Source organism: Cnephaeus nilssonii (assembly GCF_951640355.1).
Source record: "Cnephaeus nilssonii genome assembly, chromosome: 6".
NCBI classification, from domain to species: Eukaryota; Metazoa; Chordata; class Mammalia; order Chiroptera; family Vespertilionidae; genus Cnephaeus; species Cnephaeus nilssonii.
In genome coordinates this window covers 50,481,218-50,501,984 of record NC_137077.1, presented here as the reverse complement: position 1 = coordinate 50,501,984, position 20,767 = coordinate 50,481,218, and the positions used below count along the sequence as shown (strand labels likewise).

Sequence of the window (20,767 nt, the reverse complement as noted above, 5' to 3'; positions counted from 1 at the left end):
CTTGGTTTCAATTCTACTTGTTGCTTGCCTGTGGAGAAGGGGAGTTTTAAAGTGGTGGTTTAAAGGGTATTGAAATTGTAGGATGGTAATATTGCGGGGGGGGGGGGGGAGATCACGTTGGCCCCAGTGAAAAAAATTCCCCACAGGATATTCTTTTCAAAGATGAGATAGTATGTAAAAAAGCCCCATTTTCTTTTTATTTAAATATCCTAAATATATCACGAAGGAACATACACTGCACTTTAATGGTAAAAAGATACAAGTTTATAACATCTTATAAAAACTACCATTTAAAAGTGATCTTGTTCATTTGATAACCCCCCCAATAGCAAAATAAGTATATTAAAAAAAAAAGAGAGAAAGAGGGTGGGTGGTGAGGAAGGGTAAGAGGGATTAAGATAAAAGCCCCAGAGCTACAGCAGAGGCAGAGAGTCTGAGGAGAGGGTTAAAAGTCGTGGAGGGACTGTGTCTCTTAACCCTCCAATGTCAAGCCATGGGGCACAATCAGTAGCTAAGTGATGACAAGAGGCTGTTGGGGGTGGACGGAAAAGACTTGAGGTGCTGGGAAGGGCAGGGCTGGTAGGGCCTGGTATGGCAGTTCACCCAGGAACTGGGGCTACTCTTTCCCGGGTCCAATTCCATATCCTGGTCTCTGAGAGCCTGCCCTATCTCCCTTTCCCTTCACTCCAAACACACCTGAGGCATCTTTCCAGTGCGAGACCCCATCCCAGCAAACGTAGGGTGGGTGTTGGGCCCAGGAGCCTTTGCGGCGGTCTTATTCTATGGTTTCCCTGGGGTATAAGTGGGCTCCTGGCCCCCCTGGGCGCTAAATCACTCATTTCACCTCTTTGCTTCCCTCTCCTTATACATCCATGGCCCCAGAACATCAGCACCTGGACAACCGAACTAACCACTTGCTCCTGGGTCTCCCCCACACCCAGGCGTTGGCAGGGGTGGTTCTGGTATGGCTCTACATATCCACTTAGTTTCCCCTCTCCCACCCCCTCAGGCAGGAAGCTGAGGCCTGCTGGGGGCCAGGGCACATCCTGACCTAAACACACATTCACACACATAGGGGCATTGACCACTCACGTGCTTCTCTCCATACCCACCCACCCCCAACCCACGACCCAGTGAGTGGCAGGGAGCGAGGCCTCCCATTTGCAAAAGCGCTCTTGGGAGGACAGTTTTCTAAATGTATCCTCCTTCCCAGAACATATTCCCAGAGGCGAACAATAGACAAATTCCAGCCTGAGCAGAGCACTCTCCCAGAAGGGGCTGGCTCACATGCAGAAAAATGCCCTAACAGGGACCACAGGCGGGTTCTGACACAACCCCTGCGAGTGCCAGCCTAAACCGAAGGGCGGCAAGCACATTCCCCACGGTCTCCCCACAGGATCTCCGACGCTCTCAGGAAAAGCCTAAAAGGTGTCATGCCCTTTCCTCTTTCCCTGAAGCCCTCACACCTCAGAGGTACAGAGGACTGCCCCACTCCTCCCTGCTCTCTCTTCCAGGACAGGGAACAGCCAGGAGCATGGTGCTGCTGTTCCCTACACTTTCTGGGAAAGAAATCACATTTCCTAGAGGCCACATGATCTCCACTGACAGCTTGGTCAGGTTCATCAAGTCTCCATGATTACTCCTCATTCCACAGGTCAGGGCAGGCCACAGAACGCAGGCCACAAACCCCAGGACCTTCCGTAAGGATCCTTTCCTTAGCAGGAAGAGGGTTTTTTATTTCACTTTAGAAAATTCATGTTCACAAGCCCCTGGCATACGTTAGAAACATCTAACCCCCACTCTGTTCAATCAATCTAAAAACAAAAATAAAAAACAACCTCCAAACAAAGCCCTCCCGTTCCCTAAGATGAGTTCCTCAGGTCCTGCTGGAACCTAACACACCCTCAGGTTTGGGGCGGGGGAGGCTGTTTCATGCTCACCCTCCCCTGCACAGAGGCCAGAGGAGGGTTTGGCTCAATATGCCATCTCCAAGCACACAAACACTCACACTCACATAGCGTGCGCGCACGCACACGCACACGCACACACACACCCCAGATCATTTTTTTGAGGGTGGATAGGATGATGGTGTTGGGAGCAGAGAGAAGCAAAGAATATGGTTAAGAATAAAACCTACATTAGGTTTCATCCTCAGTCCTTTCTCTGCAGCTCTTCTACTCCCCCCCTCCCCCCCAATTCTTTGTTGGGTAGGGATGGCCATCAAGAAGGAAGCCAAGATCTTGTTCTTTGGGACCAAAGGCCAGATCCCTATCTCCTCTACCTGAATACAGTGATAGGACTTGGGCAGAGAGAACAGCTCACACTGCTCAACAGTCATGTCAGGGACACCAAATTCCTTTGTTTCCAGAACAGCTGTTACTCAACTTAGGACTAGTCTTGGGTGGTTCCAAAGAGGGCACAAGGAGGAAGAACTACTTTGATATCCATGACTCCCCGCTCAACACCCGTTTGGCTTAGGAATCAATGGCAGCGAGGTAGCCACAAACTATTTCCAAGGTCAACTGCCCAAAGAGAGAAGGAAAGGGCTTCATGAGCCACTGTCACCCAAGTTTCCTCCAAAAGGCACTTAGGCTGACCCCATTAGGTACCAGTGTGGCATGGTTCATTACAACATCCGTGGGCACAACTCTTACTCTTCCCCAGAGGAAATAACAGGTACCTGTCCACTCTTCTTGGATCCAGCCCTCGTCTGCTCCTCCTACTGTTCTTCCTTTTGTCCCTACAGTGTATAAGGAAGCCAAAGTAAGCTCAGCTGCCATCCCTGATCCCATTCTCCTTCCAACAGGAGGTGAGGTGCAGGGCTGTGGAACACTGAGGATCAATTGCAACTAAAAACTCAATTCAGGAGGGCTGGACCACCCATCGTCCCTGTGGCCATGGTTCTATACCTCCAGGTTACCTGTATCCACAGTGTACCTGCTGAAATTGCTTTTGGATAAACAAAAATAAGAACAGGACAAACAAATAAACAAATCCCTCTCCCAATCTTTTTCATTTCAGCTGCCAGTTGGAGTCCAAGGTTGTGGGAGCCACATTTCAGTCTTGGTCCTGTACCTTGAGTCCCCCCACTTATGACGTCAGCCAAGGGTCCAGGGACTAGCTTTCCTGCCCAGGAATGCTGTAGGAACGTCCCCGAGATACTCATAGTCTCAGATTATTTACAGAGCTGAGGCTCTGGGGCTGTTGTCCCCTGATGCACTCTTCTGGTCTCCTAGGTCCACTCCTCCAGGAGGGGCCAGGTACACACGGGGTGGTGGTGGGACCGTCAGACCAGAGGAGGGTGCGTTCTTCGGTAGATTCTTCTCATCACTCCCACCACCCAGGGCCCCTTGCGCCTATAGAGAAAACTGCCCGTCGGAAGTCTTGGACTGGCACCCTTGGCACATCCGTTTGTGTCTGAGTAATCGATCTGTCCGAGAAAAACACTGAGAAGAAAGGGAGGGTTAAGTGCCTGAGAGGAGAAACTCAGAAACCTGTTGGTTAGACCTGTCTTCCCCACACAGGAGGCACAAAACCAATTCTATGTTGCCGCAGAACGTACACAGATGGCATGAATGCATAGTGGTTAAGAACAAATAAGCTGAGAAGTGTGAATCTTGGCTCTGCCACTAAGTAGCTGTGTGACTCTGGGCAAGTTACCTAACAGTTTTCAATCTGTACATCTATCTGAAAAAATGGGGCCAAAAGTACCTACTCAGTCTGTGGCTCCTTCATTCATCAAATTTTTATTGAGTCTCTATCTCAAGGCAGGTACAGTTCTTGGGGCTGCAGATATAGAGTGGAGAACCAGAGGGACAAAATCTCTGCCTCATGGAGCTTTGGACCAGTGTTCTGAAGATTCAATGTAAGAGCATGGAGCAAAGCTTGAGACATAGTAAAGCATCCAGGAGGCGTTGTTATCATTTCTTATCTCTTGTTCTTTGTTTTGATCCTGGCTCTTACATTCTCATCAGATCAGATACTGACTCTCAGCGCAGAGATTACATTTCTTCTTCCAGTTCTGAAGTTTGACTGAATTCTGACTCTGCCCTTGATCTGCTGTGTCCTTGGGAAGCTTAACCTCTTTCCATCTCAGTTCTCCCACATGTGAAATGAGGACACACATTATGGAATGAATGTAAGAATAATCTATGTCAAGGATGCTCACATAGTGCCTGGCATCGATTAAGACCTTAAGAAATGCTATTATTATTATAATTTTTTATTACAATTATTCTAATGGCCCCTCCCCCTGATCAGTTGCATAAGGCCAGAGAAATACACCTCACCCTGAGGTACTGACTTGACCATGGCCCTCTGTCGGGCTGGGAGTGGGGGCTGGCCCCTGTTCTTTGGGAAGGAAAAGTTTCTGTGGAGGGTGGATGGATGACATGTGAGCTTACCTGATGACACCGTTCACACTGGTAGGGCTTTTCACCACTGTGCACACGCTTGTGACGCTCCAAGTGGTACTTCTGAATGAAGCGCATATCACAGACATCACACTCAAATGGCTTCTCACCTGGCCCAGGTGGAGAGAGAAGTTAAACATGGCAGGGACCTCGTCCTAGGTATTTTCCCAGAAATTTTAACTTTTAGCAATGTGCAGACACCTAATGGGGAAGGGTCCACAAAGCTGTTGGTCTCAGTGACACTAGATACAGAGCCATGCAATCTCTACCTCATTCATTTACCTTCTTCCTTTACTTCTAATACCCTTTAAAGTAAACCCAACAAAAAAATAAAATAAGCCTAATAACACATACACATACACACATGCACACACACATACACCAAACTATCGACTATTCTCCCCTCCTTGAATATGAGCAAAAGACTTACCGGTATGAATAAGGATGTGCCTCTTGAGGTGGTAACTGCTCCGAAAGGCTCCAAAGCAGTGTTCACAAACAAAATTTTTGGGAATCTTTACTTGAAAAGAACCATTTTGTTCCACTACTACAACCTGTGGGCAACAATCAGGCATGTCATGAGGCTATCTCTCTGTCCCCTTCTTGCTCCCATTCTACTCAGGGTCTATTTCCAGCTGCTGGACAAAGTGACCCCTCTGATGCTGTCATCTCCCATATCCCTTAGAGTTCAGAGGTCCTCCAAGCAAGGAGGGGGGGTGGCTAAGCTGCCTGCCTTGTCAAACTCAATATACATATTTTTAAATCCTCACTTGAGGATATTTTTCCATTGATTTTTAGAGAGAGAGGAAGAGAGAGGTTAAGACAGAGAGAAATACAATGTGAAAGAAACACATCGATTGGTTGCCTCCTGCATGAGCCCTGACTAAGGCCCAGGCTGGGGAGGAGCCTGCAACTGAGGTATGTGCCCTTGACTGGAATCGAACCCGGGATCCTTCGGTCTGCAGGCCATTGCTCTATCTGCTGAGCCAAACCAGCTAGGCAAACTCCATATTTGTAATGGGACCTGAGGTGTAGTCTGCCTGTCCTTTTGACACAGGATCTCATGCTTGTCTAACCTTCCTTCCCTTACCATGGATGTTCTGCAGAAGGTAGAGATGAACCACCAGAGTGGTCTCTGGATGAAATTAGGGTGACACACTCATTGGCTATGAGGGACCAAAACGTCTAGGGAAAGCTCCAGGGTGAGCCATAGAAGAAAGATTACCCCATTACCAAACTACCAGTTTGTGGATAACCCCATTACCTGCCTTTTTAACAGTCTTTTTTGAATGAGAGGCCTCAGCCAAGCTGTCTTCATCTTTGCGGCTCCGGGACTTATCGCTGTCTTTTCGGTGGCCCTTCGAATACAAATCAAATCTAAACTCACAGTCCATCTCAGAACCCAAGACAGGAGACCACATGCTACTTTTAGGCAACTTGTAAATGAGAGTAAACCACCTGCCCAAAGGTTAAAAGAAAGTACTCATCCATTTCTTCCCCAAGTACTCTGGTCTTAAGGGGATATAGGTATAGAAAAGACCCTCCTTGTTCTCTAAAATACCTATATTCATTCATTCCCCAATGGGATCCCCTTACCCCATTTCCCTAAACAGAAGCACCAAGGAATCAAAGCTTGGCATCTCCTGGCAGAGAGCTCGGGCCACCCGACCCCCAGGTGCCACAATGGATTCCAGCTCCGTACCTGACTGGAGCACCTCAGCACATCAGAGCTACCTGTCCGCTCTCCGTTCTCGGCCTGTTTGCTGGCCATCTGGCTCAGCATCATCTTCTTGCTGGCTGCAGTGGGAACCAAACTCACACCTGCTAGGCCTTCACAAGCCAGGAGACTTGCCTAAGTTGAAAGGAGATGAGGTATCAGGTCACCTGGCAGGGCAAAAACAGGCTGCCATTCTCTACAGAACTACCTTTTGCTCCTACCTATGAACAAACCGCTTCTCTCTAAGGAATGTCCCTCCTCACTGCGAAACCCTGCTTCCTTCAAGAGTCCTCCCCAGCTCATCTCACCAGGAATTACTTATTTTGTCATCCATCATTTAGATATAGTAATAAAGTATTATTGACACTTTTATCATTAGCACTGTGCTAGGTACAGTGTGGGTCTACATATTACTTTGAAGTGTTTCTAGGCCTTGGGAGTGGACATAAGAATCTGTCCTGAAATGGGAGATTTCTAGAGGACCTTCCTCCTCCTCTCAATAGCACTCAGCCTCACAGACCCCATTGGCACCAAATATACATGCTATCAGGTTCCACAAATGTTTATTGGTAAAATTAGGTTATTTCTCTCTTTAGATTTTAAATCCCCTAAGTGTATCAATTGTAACATACATAAAAATTAGACCACTTGGAAGGATTTGGGAGTTGAATATACAATTTCTGTTCACACACTACCAGGCCATTTATGTGTGTGCATACCCGTATTTTTTCACATTCCTTGCTCGACATATAGTTTAAAATTACATAAGCAAGGAATGTTTAAGAAAATGTCCTCTTTCCACTGTTACATTCTTTAAATTGACTGTTTAGCCAGCACTAGAGACTATACTTTTCTTACTGAAGAAACTTTTAAGTAGTAGTTGGTCAGCAAACTTCCACAAGTGATTTATAAAGAAGTTCCTTTTAGATGATCAGTATATCCTGGAACCCCTTCTTTCACCTTCAAAGAGTTTGGACTAAAGGATCTGGAGGTAAAAAAAACAAACAAACACGCAACAACTTAGCCTTGCTGTTTGCATTATATAACCTTGGGCAAATTACTTCACCTCTTTAAGCCTAAGTTTCCTTAAATGCAAAATATTTATCATAGTATCTACCTTCACAGGGTTAAGAATTAAAGTAGGATGTAAAATGCTCAGCCGTGCCCCGTACAAAGTTAGTGAAAGGCAGTCTTCTCAGAACAAGAGTGAACACGATGCTGTGAAAGGGGTTGCAGACAGACAAAGGAAGGAACTAAAGGGCTCCTACTCTGTATGGAAAGGAGGAAGCTATGCATGCAGCTGGAAGAAAGCCAATTATACTGCAATCGGGCTGTCATCCTGGTGAGACTGGTAGGGGAGGGTCCCTGGAAGAAAGCTGAGAGAGGCTCTAGGGATCCCTGCACATAGCTTTCCTACCCAGACGAAGGAAATACACCAACAATAGACTATCAGGTCATCCTATCTCTCCAATCCATCCTGTATCCCCACAATGATAATTACCTTCTAAATACACTGATGTCACTCTTTATAGAATAAAGTCTAATTCCTTAGCAAGGTATAAAAGACCCTTGGGTTTACACTCTGCTTAATTCCCCAGGAAACAACTCCCTCACCCCAATTTTTCCATCCATTACTCTCTATCCTACACCCCAACCACCCCCCATTTAAACCCTTTCCTCAACTAGCAAACTATCTGTAGTACCCCCAACCTCATCGCATCATCCCATACCTCTAAGTCTCTGCCCATGAAGTTCTCCTTGTCTGAATGCCCTGTTCTGATTATTTAGCAAAATCCTATGCATCCTTCAAGATTCATCTTCTTTTTTTCCATCCAGGCAGAGGTATCATTCTCTCTTCTGCAGTACACATATCTCGATTATTGCACATTCCTTCAATCAACAGATTCGCTGAATCTCTACCATTAGCCACTATGCAAGGTAGTGTGAACATAAAGATAAATAACAGACTCTCTCTCGGTCTCCCCCCACCCCAACACACCTAGCCTAGACGCTTGCTGGGGACTGGGACAGCTTATTCATTTTTGTATCCCCAGCACAATGCCTCGCATATAACAAGAGCTCAATAAATTCCCGTTGAAAACAAAACAAAGGAAGCATTCACAAGACTGTTTACTCCCTCGTGCCCCTCAGCACTTAACGTACCAAGTGTAAACTGAGTACCTGTTGCTTTGCAAAGGTCCCATCAGTGCCTGTGATGCAGTATAGCCTACCTCCTTCATTTGACTGGAAACTCCCTGAAGGCAGGGGCTGTGGCCTGTCTCCTTTCCTTCCTCTAGATCTCCCCCTGGTGCTTAATACAGAGCTTGGCTCACTGGGTTGGTCAATGTGTTGACTAAGGCAGCATTTAAGGGCGAAACTGCGAACACGCTTCCCAGTTATCTTGAAGGTGGAGGACTCTAGAGCTTTTTACCTGAGCCATGCTGATTTCTCAATGCTACCCCAAAGTTCTGGGTTTTCTTGATCCACCTTTCCTCAAGACACTGTTGTCTGAAGAACTGTCACCAAATCACTGTAACAGCTCCTTCATGTCCCTTCAGTCCTGCTGCCATATTGAACTGCCTTGGTCGTCAAAGAAAACTTAGTGTCCTCCAAATGGAAGATAGATGTTTCAAGAATTCCTGGGTTCTGCCTGGCTCCTGCCTATTGTCTGAGGAGAAAAAGTGTGCCAGCCTCGATGTTCCAACTGAATTTTCTCGACGAAGTTCGCGATCTGTTTCAGAAACCTGAAACTAGAAAGGGAGATGGGGCTGTTAGGTGCATCATCATCCTCAGGCTACACAACCCGTAGTGACCTGAACTTTGTGTGTGTGCGCCAGAGTCATCTTTCCAGGTCGAGAAGAAACTGGTCTCTTGGCGAAGCGGGGAGGGGGCAGTCAAGAAGAGCCAAAGTAACTGGGGTCTCTTGTGGAGGAACCGCCACTGGCCAAACGCTTGCATTTGCGACCTTAGGAATGGAAGGAGGGAGCTGAGGCCCTGAAGGGGCTTTTGTGCAGAGTGGGCCATCCGCGAAGCTCTATTAAGGTGGCCAGAGCTGCGGTGGAGAGAAACTCAGGGGCCGTCACTGGGCACTTGGATGGGAGGCAGAAACCAGACTGGTGATGTGCATCCCGGCCGGGCCACAAGTGCGCCTTCTCCGAATCCGCCCGAAGGTGCAGAAACTCACTGCGGAGGTGGGAGGCGGGCATGCGAAGACTCGCGCTGCGCTTCCCCCCCCCCCTCCCTCCAGCCAGCCGGGGAGCCTGGAGACAGGATAGAGACGCAGAGCGCCGAGGAGCATGCAAGGTGCGTGCTCGCGCCCGCGTTCCCTCCAAGCAAGCCCCCCTTTCTCGGATCGGTAACGCTGCGGGCGGGCGGGCGCGCGGGCGTGGGCGGGGGGCGGTACGCGCGCGCGGCCTCTTCCACTCCCCGGGGAGCCCCCTCCCTTCTCCACGCGCCCCTCCTCCCTTCCCCTCCCCCTTCCCGCGCAGCGCCCCACGGCCTGCGAGCTGCTGAAGCGCCGCCGTGTGCTCGGACGACGCTGCGCTCCCTGGGGCGGTCTCCTACCTGCCGGGCGCGGCCTCCGGCGGTCTCTCCCACTGCGCGACGCCTCCTCCAGGCCCAGCACCCGGTGCCAACCCCGTGGCCGCCGCTGCCCCCGCCGGGACCGAGGCAAGTTTACAAACACCAACCCCGGGCCTGCTTCCCCGGAAGCACTTTCCCCTCCCCCTCGCCCTCTCCGCTACACAGCTATTCCACTTCCGGGCTCGGGAGCCTGGACGGGAGGGGACAGCCCGAAAAGGGGTGAGGCCGAGGACGCCAGGAAGGGGGTGTAGCTAGCGAGTGAGTAGGCGGTGCCTTCGCGCAGAAAGGAAGCTGGTGGTGCGGCGCATGCGCCGTGGTGCGGGCGAGCCCCACGCGGCCATCTTGACTGAGGGCAGGAGCAGAGGCCCAGAAATGGCTTTCCGCCAGGTGCTTTTGGAAAGGTTTTGCTCAAGACTCCTCGGGAAAGCGCCGTCGCTCCACCTACGTTCTTCGAGGACGTTCTCGCAGTCGCTTTTGAACCTGGTGCCCCGAATAGAGCCAGAATAGTTCGTACCCCACCTTTTCACCTAATTCGGCTGAGGTTGTCATTACTTGAGGTTTACGTCAGGCCCAGTTAGCTGGGAGAGGAATTAAGTTTTATACATTTATATATTTTAGAGAAAGTAAGGGGGAGAGAGAAACATCGGTGGGCTGCCTTCTCGCGCACACGCCCCCACCGGGGTCCAACCGCAACCTAAGTATGTGCCCAAATCGGGAACCGAACTCGCCACCTTTTGGTGTGCGGGATGACGCTCCTACCAACTGGGCCACACCGGCCAGGGCGAGTCAGCTTGCTTTGCACACGCCTGATGTGTACACTCAGCTCCAATCTGAAAATGGGTGCCCCGGCGGTGCATCCCCGGGCCAGGCTGGCCACCATGTACCGCTTCCCCCTTTATTCCAGACCCTCCGGCGTCTGACATTGGCCTCACTTGGGAAAAACAGTAGGAAACTCCCTTCATTGGAGAAGGCGATGCAGAATGGCGCTTGGGCCTGGCTGCTTTAGGAAAAAGGAAGGGATCCTTTCTTCAGATTCTCCCAATTTTAGCTATTAGGAAGTGGTCCTGCTTAAGATGGACTATGCAAAGTGCGTAGTGATGGAAGGCAATATCCATTCCATTTAGGCGCTAGCTTCTGTGGTAGGTACTGTCAGGTTGTGAGTTTAGGAGAATCAGTAGAGATAGTAAAAGAAAAAACCCTTTACTTATGAAAGACGATAATTCCCAGCCACTTTTTGCACACAGGTTTCATTTCTTTGAGCAGTCCATTAGTTGAGCCACTGAGTTTTTTCGCTCTTAGGATCATCATAAAATTGAGATAAAATGGAGAGAGAAACTGTCAGCAATAAGTTTTTACAAGTCAGCTCATTTATTTTAACAATTTATGCAACAAAAGGATAAAAGGCAAAAAAATGTTTAGTTTTCCTCTCTTACTATCCCATGCTCCTGAAGGTAGTCATTTTTGTCAATTTGGTATATGTACTTCCAGGCTTTTTCTGTTCATACAAAAAAAATGATTTTTCATTTAGAATATTTTTTGAGCACCTACAGTGCGCCATTCAGTGTATTTTAGACATCTAAGTGAGTTCACATCGTTAAAAATATATATATATGTATATGTGTGTATATATACATACACACACACACACACACACACACACTAGAGGCCCATTGCACAATATTCATGCAAGAATAGGCCCCTGGCTTCATTCCCAGCTGCCCGGGAGCAGGCAAGCCCCTGCTCCCCAGCTGCCCGGAAGCTGGCAAGTCCCCACTCCTGCTGGAAGCTGGCAAGTCCCCACTCCCCGGCTGCCTGGGAGCCAGCACATCCTCGCTTCTGTCTGAAGCACCACTCCCTCCGCTGCCCCCTTCCCCTCATAGCAGGCTTCACTCCGCCCTGCGCCTGCATATGCAAATTAACCGCCATTTTGTTTGGGTTAATTTGCATATTCGCTCTGATTGGCTGTGGGCGTAGCAAAGGTATGGTCAATTTGCATGTTTCTCTTTTATTAGGTAAGATATATATATATATATATATATATATATATATATATATATATATATATATAGTTGTTGTTGATTTCAGAGAGGAAGGGTGAGAGAGAGAGAGCAAGAGAAAAACATCAATGATGAGAGAGAATCATCAATTGGCTGCCTCCTGCACACACCATTGGGAATTGAGCCCAAAACCCAACTGGGAATGAGCCATGAACTTGTGGTTCATAGTCAGTGCTCCAACTACTGAACCATACCAGCCAGGCTCAGTTTAGAATTGTTGCATAATATTTTAACTTATGTTTGTATTTTAGTTGCATTAGATAGATTTGTAGAAAGGATATGTGCATTTTAAATTTTAACAAATTCTGTGAAATTGCATTTCAAAAGTTTGTAAGAATTTGTGCATTCACTCAGAACCATGTGTGAATATCTCCATTTCCTACAACTTGGCAGTACTGGATGCTATGAATTTTTTATACAGTTGCTAATTCGCCAGGTGAAAAATAGTAATTTCATTGTTTTAATTTGTCATTAATAGTGAAATTGAGCATCTCTTGTTTTTAAAAATATATATTTTTTTATTGATTTCAGAGAGGAAGGGAGAGGAGAGAGAGACAGAAATATCAATGATAAGAGAGAATCATTGATCAGCTGCCTTCTGCACGACCCCACTGGGGATTGAGTCCACAACCTGACACGTGCCCTGACCGGGAATTGAACTGTGACCTAGTTCATAGATGGCTGTTCAACCACTGAGCTACACCAGCCAGGCTACCCACCTATTTTCCCCCGATTTTATTTTATTTTTAATTTAAATTTTTTATTGTTTAAAGTATTACATGAGTCTCCTTTTCCCCCCATGACCTCTCCCTGGCCGCTCCCACCCCTTAGCACATACCCTCACCCCCCTACTGTCTATGTCCATTGGTTATGCTCATATGCATGCATACAAGTCCTTTTGTTGATCTCTTAACTTCTTACCGCCTGCCTTCCTTCATAGGTTGGACCGTCTGTTTGATGCTTCTATATCTCTGGTTGTATATTTGTTCATCAGTTTATGTTGTTCATTATATTCCATAAATGAGTGAGATCATGTGATATTTATCTTTCTCTGACTGGCTTATTTTGCTTAGCATAAGAACATCTCTTGATTTTTTTGTTTGTTTGTTTGTTTTTTACCATTTTCATTGTTTCACTGCCTGTTCATCTTTTACCCCTTAAGAAAAGTAGATCATTTCTCTATTTCCTATTGACTGGTAGAAATCTTCTCTATGTTATATTAACTTTTTATTTATCAGATGCATTTAAAATATTTTATCTTGGATTTTTATTTATCTTTCAACTTTTTTTTTCATAGCAAAAGTTACTCTTTATGGAAAATACTTGAAACATTCCTATATAGGCACAAAACAAGAATGTTAACTATCAAAACGATTATACTACTAGAGATCCTGGCCACTCAAAAAAAATCTCATTATTTTCATATATTCATCTACAAAGAGACTTAATTGACAAAATAATAAAACTAGTGAGTTTAGTAGCATGGCCAGATGTAAGATTAAGAAATTACATAATACTAGAGGCCCAGTGCATGAAATTCATGCACGGGGAAGGGTGTCCCTCAGCCCATTCTGTACCCTCTCCAATCTGGGACCCCTCGAGGGATGTCCAACTGCCCGTTTAGGCCCGATCCCAGTGGGACTGGGCCTAAACGGGCAGTCGGACATCCCTCTCACAGTCCAGGACTGCTGGCTCCCAACTGCTTGCCTGCCTGCCTTCCTGATTGCCCCTAACTGCTTCTGCCTGCCAGCCTGATCACCCCCTAACCACTCCCCTGCCAGCCTGATTGATGCCTAACTGCTCCCCTGCCAGCCTGATTGCCCCTAACTGCCCTCCCCTGCAGGCCTGGTCACCCCCAACTGCCCTACCTGCAGGCTTGGTCACCCCTAACTGCCCTCCCTGCTGACCTGGTCACCCCTAACTGCCCTCCCCTGCAAGCTTGATCACCCCCAACTGCCCTTCCTTGCAGACCTGGTCCCTCCCAACTGCCCTCCCCTGCTGGCCATCTTGTGGCGGCTATCTTGTGTCCACACGGGGGCAGCCATCTTTGACCACATGGGGGCAGCCATCTTGTGTGTTGGAGTGATGGTCAATTTGCATATTACTCTTTTATTAGATAGGATAGAGGCCTGGTGCACAGGTGGGGGCCAGCTGGTTTACCCTGAAGGGTGTCCTGGATCAGGGTAGGGGTTCCCTTGGGGCATGGGGCGGCCTGGGCGAGGGGCCTGTGGTGGTTTGCAGGCCGTTCACACCCCGGGCAGCGGAGGCCCTGGTATCTGGGATTTAGTTATCTTCTATAATTGAAACTTCGTAGCCTTGAGTGGAGGCCTGGGCCGGCCAGGGTGTGCAGGAAGCTTGGCTTCCTCCATTTCTGGGGAAACCAAAGCCTCCTGTTTGCTCCATGGCTGCAGTCATCTTGGTTGGGTTAATTTGCATACTCTCTCCTGATTGGCTGGTGGGCATGGCTTGTGGGTGTACTGTAGGTATGATCAATTTGCATATTACTCTTTTATTAGATAGGATAACAACAATAACTAACAATAAAAATATCATAATCTCATTCACAATAAAAGTTTTGACATTTCTAGAAATAAATTTAACAGGAAACTTCAAGTCATATAGTATTTTAAAAAATCACACTATTTTAGAGAAAGAAATAAAGGGCTAAGGACTTGATTAAATGGAGAGTTTTACCGTGTCCATTAGTAGGAAGACTTAATATCATAGAGACCTAGGTTTTTGTTATATGTTAAGTTAAATTCTAATTAAAACAGGACTTTTCATGGAACTTAAACTTATTTTGTTTTGTGTTTTTCTTAATCCTCATCTGAGGATATTTTTTCCATTGATCTTGAGAGAGAGACAGGAGGGGAGGAAGGGAGGGAGGAGGGTGGTGAAAGAGAGAGAGAGAGAGATCGATTAACTGGTTGCCTCCCAAACTGGGGATCAAACCTGCAACCAAGGTACATGCTGTTGAATCCAAGACCCTTCAATCTGCAGGCTGATGCTCTAACCACTGAGAAAACTGGCCAGGGCTAAACTTACTTTAAAATTTACATGGAAAGCAATTATTGCAAGGAGAGGAAAAACCATTTTGGAATATACTGAGTGGGGGGAAAATAAAGCCATCAGTGATCTGTAACCAATTTAATGGTGCCTTTCTTTACACAGACTGTTAAAAATTTTTTACCTAGTCAAATCTGCCTGTGGCTTTGGGTTTTTATGACATGCTACCTCAAGATTATAAAAATATTTCCTTGTGTTTCCTTCTGGTATTCTTATACTTGTATATTTTTAGTTTATATCTTTGTGTCAGCTGCAGTTTATTTTTGTGTATGGTGAGAGGTAGTTAGAAATGCCATACTTAAAAGGGACCAATAATGTAGTGGCATAGGTATTAGCCTAGAAGTCAGAAATCAGCAATCTAGGCTTGTTCCCATATTACCTTTGTAATCTTAGACAAGTTAATCCTATCTGGCCCAAGAGACCTCATCTTGAAAATGAGGATAGATAGATAAATAAATAAATAAATAAGTAAATAAATACCTTTTCAGACTAATTTCTAGCACTACTGTGAGGAAATAGTAAGATTATAGATGAGAAGGCTTTGAGAAGAAAAGAAATATTTTGCAAGTCTTCTAAGTTCTCATTAATATAGATTTTTTTTATTTATGCAAATCAAATGTTAGTGGAATGCAGTATTATTTTTCTGTACTTAAAAATTATTGATTCACCAAATGTTTATTGAGTGCCTTTGTGCAAGACCTTGGGGGAAGGGAGGGGAGAGTGGGGAAGATGAAAACTAACTTTTTTTTTGAGTGCCTATTTTGTATTTGGTGCTTTTTAAATTTATTTCAGAGAGGGAGGGAGAGAGAAACATCAATGATGAGAGAGAATAATTGATTGGATGCCTCCTGCATGTCCCCCACTGGGGATCTAGCCTGCAACCTGGACATGTGCCCTGACTGGGGATTGAACTTGTGACCTCTGGCCTGGCTGTATTTGGTGCTTTTCATTTTTTAAAAAAATATTTTTTTATTGATTTCAGAGAGGAAGGAAGAGGGAGAGAGAGATAGAAACATCAATGCTGAGAATCATTGATCAGCTGCCTCCTGCATGCCCCCCACTGGGGAGCAAGCCCACAACCCAAGCATGTGCCCTTGCCCGTAATTGAATCTGAAACCCTTCAGTCCGCAGGCTGACGCTCTATCCACTGAGCCCAACCATCTAGGGCTTTGGTGCTTTTCTTAAAGAAGGATAAGAATTAGTCCTCTCCCTCACAATGAATACTTAAAGAGAATAGGCGTCTCTCTATGAATGTGGGTGTTGAGTCAGTAGATACCATAGAATCAGTGTTTTCATTTTCTAACAAGCCTGGCTGAAAGTGCTTTAAGAGGCTCGTTCCCTAATCCATTTGCCCACAGGCAGGCCCCCTCCTGTGTGACCTTCCCAGACTTCCTTGGTACACACTTCTCCATCATTTATTCAAATGATATTGTAATGAATACCAATTAGTGTTTTCCTGCACCAGCTCGCTATAGCTTTAAGGAGAGCCTAAGTGTTTTTTTCCTTTTTGAAGGCTACTCTGGGCCAATTGAGCAGAGTTCATTAGCCCTGCCTATCCTTCATAAGCTTAGAATCTGTTGTGGTGAGCATGCCTTTATTTTACCTGCCAGCCTCCCTTCTGGCCTTTTAGCTGACACCTAGTAAATACTCAGCCATGTTTGCTGAACTTGCTAAACCCAGTCCTCTCTCTGAGAGCCAGCTGGGCTCTGTGATAGAAATGAGCAGTATGTGGCTACCTTTGTCACTCAGATCTTTTGGATGATAGTAGGTTGAGGAATTGGGAAACCACATGATGTACTAGGGTCATTCCTTGAGCCTGGAACTTTGTGTATTTTGGAATTCTTGTCGCCCTTAATTCTTTCTTAATCTTTTTGTTGTTGTTTAAAAATAATAACCTTTAGTCCTAACTGGTTTGGCTCAGTGGATAGAGCGTCGGCCTGTGGACTCAAGGGTCCCAGGTTCGATTCCAGTCAAGGGCATGTACCTTGGTAGCGGGCACATCCCCAGTGAGGGGTGTGCAGGACACAGCTGATTGATGTTTCTCTCTCATCGATGTTTCTAACTCTCTCTCCCTTCCTCTCTGTAAAAAAATCAATAAAATACATTTTAAAAATAACCTTTATTTTAATTATATAAGTAATTGAAATTATCATATAAAATTATAAAAATATAGAAGTATATAAGTAAGAAAATAAAAATTATAATTCCAATACCCCAAAGTAACCACAGTTGAAGACTTTCCCCATCTTTTTCAGTCTTTTTGTATAGAGAGTGACTGCTAGAAGATATGGGGTTTCTTTTGGGGATGATGAAAATGGTCTGGAATTAAATAATGTAATCAATGCACAACTTTTGTGAATAAATTTTTCAAAACTATTGAGTTGTACTCTTTAAAAGGGTGAACTGTATGAGCTTTTATTTTTCTAAAAATGTTTGTAGATACATGCACACAGTATTGTCTTTTTCTGAACTGAAAATTACAGTATTTTTGTTCCTTTATTGCTGTATGTTTCAGCATATGTTTTCTAAGAATAAGAATGTTCTCTTAGCCCTAGCTGGTTTGGCTTAGTGGATAGAGCATGGCCCGCAGACGAAGGGTCTCAGGTTCGATTCCTGTCTAGGGCACGAACCTCAGTTGCAGGCTTCATCCTGACCCTGGTCAGGGCGTATGTGGGAGGCAACCAATCGATGTCTCTCTCTCTCTCTCTTTCTGTCTCTCCCCCTCCTTTCTACTCTTTCTAAAAATCAATGGAAAAATATCTTTGGGTGAGGATTAACAAACTAACAAACAAAAGAATGTTCTCTTAGCCCTGGCCCGTGTGGCTCAGTTGGTTGGGTGTCGTCCCATGCACCAAAAGGTTGCTGGTTTGATTCCAGGTCAGGGCACATGCCTGGGTTGTGAGCTTGATACCCAGTAGGGAGTGTGCAGGAGGCAGCTGATCTTCTGCTCTCATATCGATGTTTCTCTCCCCACTTCCCTCTCTCCCTCTCCCTCTCTCCAAAAATCACTAAAAAATATATTTAAAAAAAATAATGTTCTCTTATATAACCACAATGCAATGACCAAACTCAGGAAATTTAGCACTGATAGATGCCATTCATAGTCGGATTCCACCAGTTGTTCCAATAATGTTGTTCATAGCAGGTTTGTTCTTCCTTATCCGAGAGCTGATCTAAGATGACACTTTCCTTTGGGCTATAGTGTCTCTAGTTTCCTTCAGTCTAGAAAAGTCCCTCAGTCTTTCTTTGATTTTCATGAAATTGACATTTTTGAAGAGTGCAGACTAGTTATTTTGTAGAATGACCATCCATATTAAGTAAGTGATGTTGAGTGTTTTTCAGTGCCTTAGTCAGGAGGCCCATCATGTCATTCTGTCCCATTATTTGTGATGTTAGCATTGATCACTTGTGTAAGGTGGTGTCCACCAGGTTTCTTCTCTGTAAAGTTACCATTTTCCTTCTAAAATGTTTTTAAGAAAAGAATATTACAAAATAGCCCAGAAGAAAAAAAGTGAAGTTTTATTCAGGTTTTAGTGTTATTCTGATGTTTTTCAATAAGAGAGAAAGATGTAAATTTGAAGATTAAACAAACAAACAAAAAGATCAGTCAAGGAAGAGAAGGCAGGACATCCATTAGAACAAGCATGCCAAACTCAAAGGCTAACACGGGCCAAATAAACAAGGTTTAAGTTTCTGTGGGCCGCAAAAAAACAAAGGCTTCAACTTTCATAGAAACGTAGGTTTATTTCGATAGAGACATGCTGAATACAAAGGGCTGAAATAAATGACAAATCGTTAAAATAATGGAACATTTTAATAAAAATTAATATTTTTCTTGAACATTAACTTACCACACACTGAATAACTGCACAAATTAATAAGCGTAACGCAAATAAGCACATTTTTCTTGTTCTCCAAAAGCGAAATATTTCCTGTTGCACACACCAAACAAGTCAGTACAAGACTAATGACGTGGCAATCTGCTGCTAAAATATTCGCTACTAGTGTTAGTGGAGAGAAATGGTGTGCCTGAGCATAAGGTGCGTAAGGGAAATGAATGCAGCATGATTATAGTAATCAGTCATTAGTGAACGTTGTAGTTCGTTATTCATAATTATGTATAACGGGTATTGTAAAAATTAAGTTATGAAATTTTTATTAAAACGTTTCTTACATACCATTATATTGGCTGGGCCGCGGGCCACGAGTTTGACATGCTTGCGTTAGAATCTAGTTTTGTTTTTTTTTTAACATATTTTATTGATTTTTTACAGAGAGGAAGGGAGAGGGATAGAGAATTAGAAACATCGATGAGCGAGAAACATCGATCAGCTGCCTCCTGCACACCCCCCACTGGGGATGTGCCCGCAACCAAGGTACATGCCCTTGACCGGAATCAAACCTGGGACCCTTGAGTCCGCAGGCCGACGCTCTATCCACTGAGCCAAACTGGTTTCGGCTAGAATCTAGTTTTGAGCAACCAGTAGAAGATGGTGCCATTCACTGAACCAGGGAACCCAAGAAGAGCATATTTGAGAGGCTGATAATGAGTCCAGTTTGTGGACACTATTGTGTGTGCAGTGCCTGTGAGACTTCCAAGTTAGGCAGGTGGTTTCATGGATCTGGTCTTAGGAAAGAGGCCCGGGATGGAGGAGTCACCAGCATGCAGCCCTGAGGATAGATGCGATGGTCTACGGAGAGTTGCAGAATACTGATGATAGAGGCCCTGGGATAGACCCTAGACCCTGAGGGACTCTAGCTTTTAAGGGAGGGCCTGAGGACGGTGAAAATGCAAAGGAAACTAAGAACTGGTTAGGGGTAGTCATATGGAAGCCAGTGGGGGCGGGGGGGGGGATATTTCAAGATGGGATAGCAAAATATGTTAGTGGCTCCAGAGAAGTTAAGTGTGATAAAGATGTGTCCATTGGACTTAGAGGCAGGCAAGTTCTTGATGACTTTGAAGGTGGAAGCTACATGGTGGTGGGCTGAGGAAAGTGTGAGAGGAGAGGAAGTAAAGACAGGGGTTAGAGACAACTCTTTTAAGAAGGTTGGTTGTGAAGAGGAGGTGGCTAGAGTGGGAACATGTTGTGAGAGGTTTAAACAATTTAAAATGCTGTGAGAGGTAGTAGAAAGGAGACTTGAAGAACTGAGCGGATAATCAAGAGGCTGTCCTAGAAGGAAAAGGAGAGAAGCCTTTAGACCAGCGGTTCCAACTTAGATATTTACAGGGCCAGGCAGGTAATGCAAATGAGGGAGGTGAGCTAGTATAGACGGAGGTGAAACTGCAAATTGTAGGGGCCTGTACCCCGTGACCTTATGATGGGATTTTATATCCTCTCCCATTGCCATGCCTTTGCAGTGCATCTTCATCCCCCTGTCCTAGGGCTTGCTTTGATCAATAGGATATGGACAGGTGTGGCCTCTGGCAGGTCTGAGCAGAAGTTTTGAGAGTCAGTGCATGTTTTTCTCTGTTCCCTCTGCCATGAGAATATTGTGTCCCAGATAAGGGCTGTTCCTTCAGCCTAGGTCTTGGAATAAAGGCACAAAATCAGAGCTATAGTCAACCACCAGTGTAAACCATGAAAGAGAAATACTAGGTGTACTGGTTAATGCGGATTATTTTCAATAGATGGAATCACACATATGTTGATATATATGCGATTTGATATGTATGCTATTTTGTTGTATTGACAACAGGCTTCAAAACGTCATATATCAAATTTGCTGAAGGTGTTTTTCACATAGAAATCATCACTTTTAAAGTGTTTAAACCAGCATTCACAAGTATCTTGAGATGGAGCATGTATGCCATAAGCTTCCTGAAGTATATGATAACTTTCAGCAGCACTTTTCTTCAAAATAAAAGTAAGGAATTAAAACTTCCCACAAATCCTCTTTTTTTGGCACGAAATTGGACATTTTTAAGCGTAAAA

General features: G+C 45.3%; 2 protein-coding genes across 10 annotated transcripts in view; one reads left to right on the top strand and one right to left on the bottom strand.

Annotated features, from left to right (window-relative positions):
* Positions 1-60: 60 nt before the first annotated feature.
* ZNF740 (zinc finger protein 740) lies at positions 61-9,831 on the bottom strand. 3 transcript variants are annotated; one of them, XM_079774852.1, is made up of 8 exons: positions 9,694-9,831; positions 8,361-8,879; positions 7,860-7,986; positions 6,115-6,264; positions 5,681-5,770; positions 4,843-4,966; positions 4,404-4,522; positions 61-2,740 (listed from the first exon to the last, which is right to left on the bottom strand). In XM_079774852.1, exons 3-8 carry the CDS (start codon positions 7,875-7,877, stop codon positions 2,720-2,722), a joined length of 522 nt encoding a protein of 173 aa, XP_079630978.1. In that variant the 5' UTR covers positions 7,878-7,986; positions 8,361-8,879; positions 9,694-9,831; the 3' UTR covers positions 61-2,719. The 3 variants fall into 3 exon arrangements, with proteins under 3 accessions (XP_079630978.1, XP_079630976.1, XP_079630977.1); XM_079774850.1 differs by lacking the exon at positions 9,694-9,831 and having other exon boundaries at positions 63-3,446; positions 8,361-8,379; XM_079774851.1 differs by lacking the exons at positions 61-2,740; positions 7,860-7,986; positions 9,694-9,831 and having other exon boundaries at positions 3,453-4,522; positions 8,311-8,429.
* Positions 8,899-20,767, top strand: part of CSAD (cysteine sulfinic acid decarboxylase) — a 30,537-nt gene continuing 18,668 nt past the window's right edge. For 4 of the 7 annotated variants that reach the window (XM_079774843.1, XM_079774842.1, XM_079774846.1 and 1 more), the window contains exons 1-2: positions 8,899-9,484; positions 9,618-9,798. In XM_079774843.1, the coding sequence (XP_079630969.1) occupies positions 9,224-9,484; positions 9,618-9,798 (442 nt within the window). In that variant the 5' untranslated portion in view covers positions 8,899-9,223. Of the gene's footprint in view, positions 9,485-9,617; positions 9,799-20,767 lie in introns of those variants that run through there. The other 3 variants (XM_079774845.1, XM_079774848.1, XM_079774847.1) reach the window with 3 other exon arrangements.

Excerpts from the sequence above, each read along its gene's own strand:
- ZNF740 (XM_079774850.1), bottom strand. Across the intron at positions 5,771-6,114 it reads TGCTGAGGTGCTCCAGTCAG|GGCCACCGAAAAGACAGCGA; the intron begins GTACGGAGCTGG and ends TTGTATTCGAAG. Across the intron at positions 4,523-4,842 it reads GCACATCCTTATTCATACCG|GTGAGAAGCCATTTGAGTGT; the intron begins GTAAGTCTTTTG and ends CACCTGGGCCAG.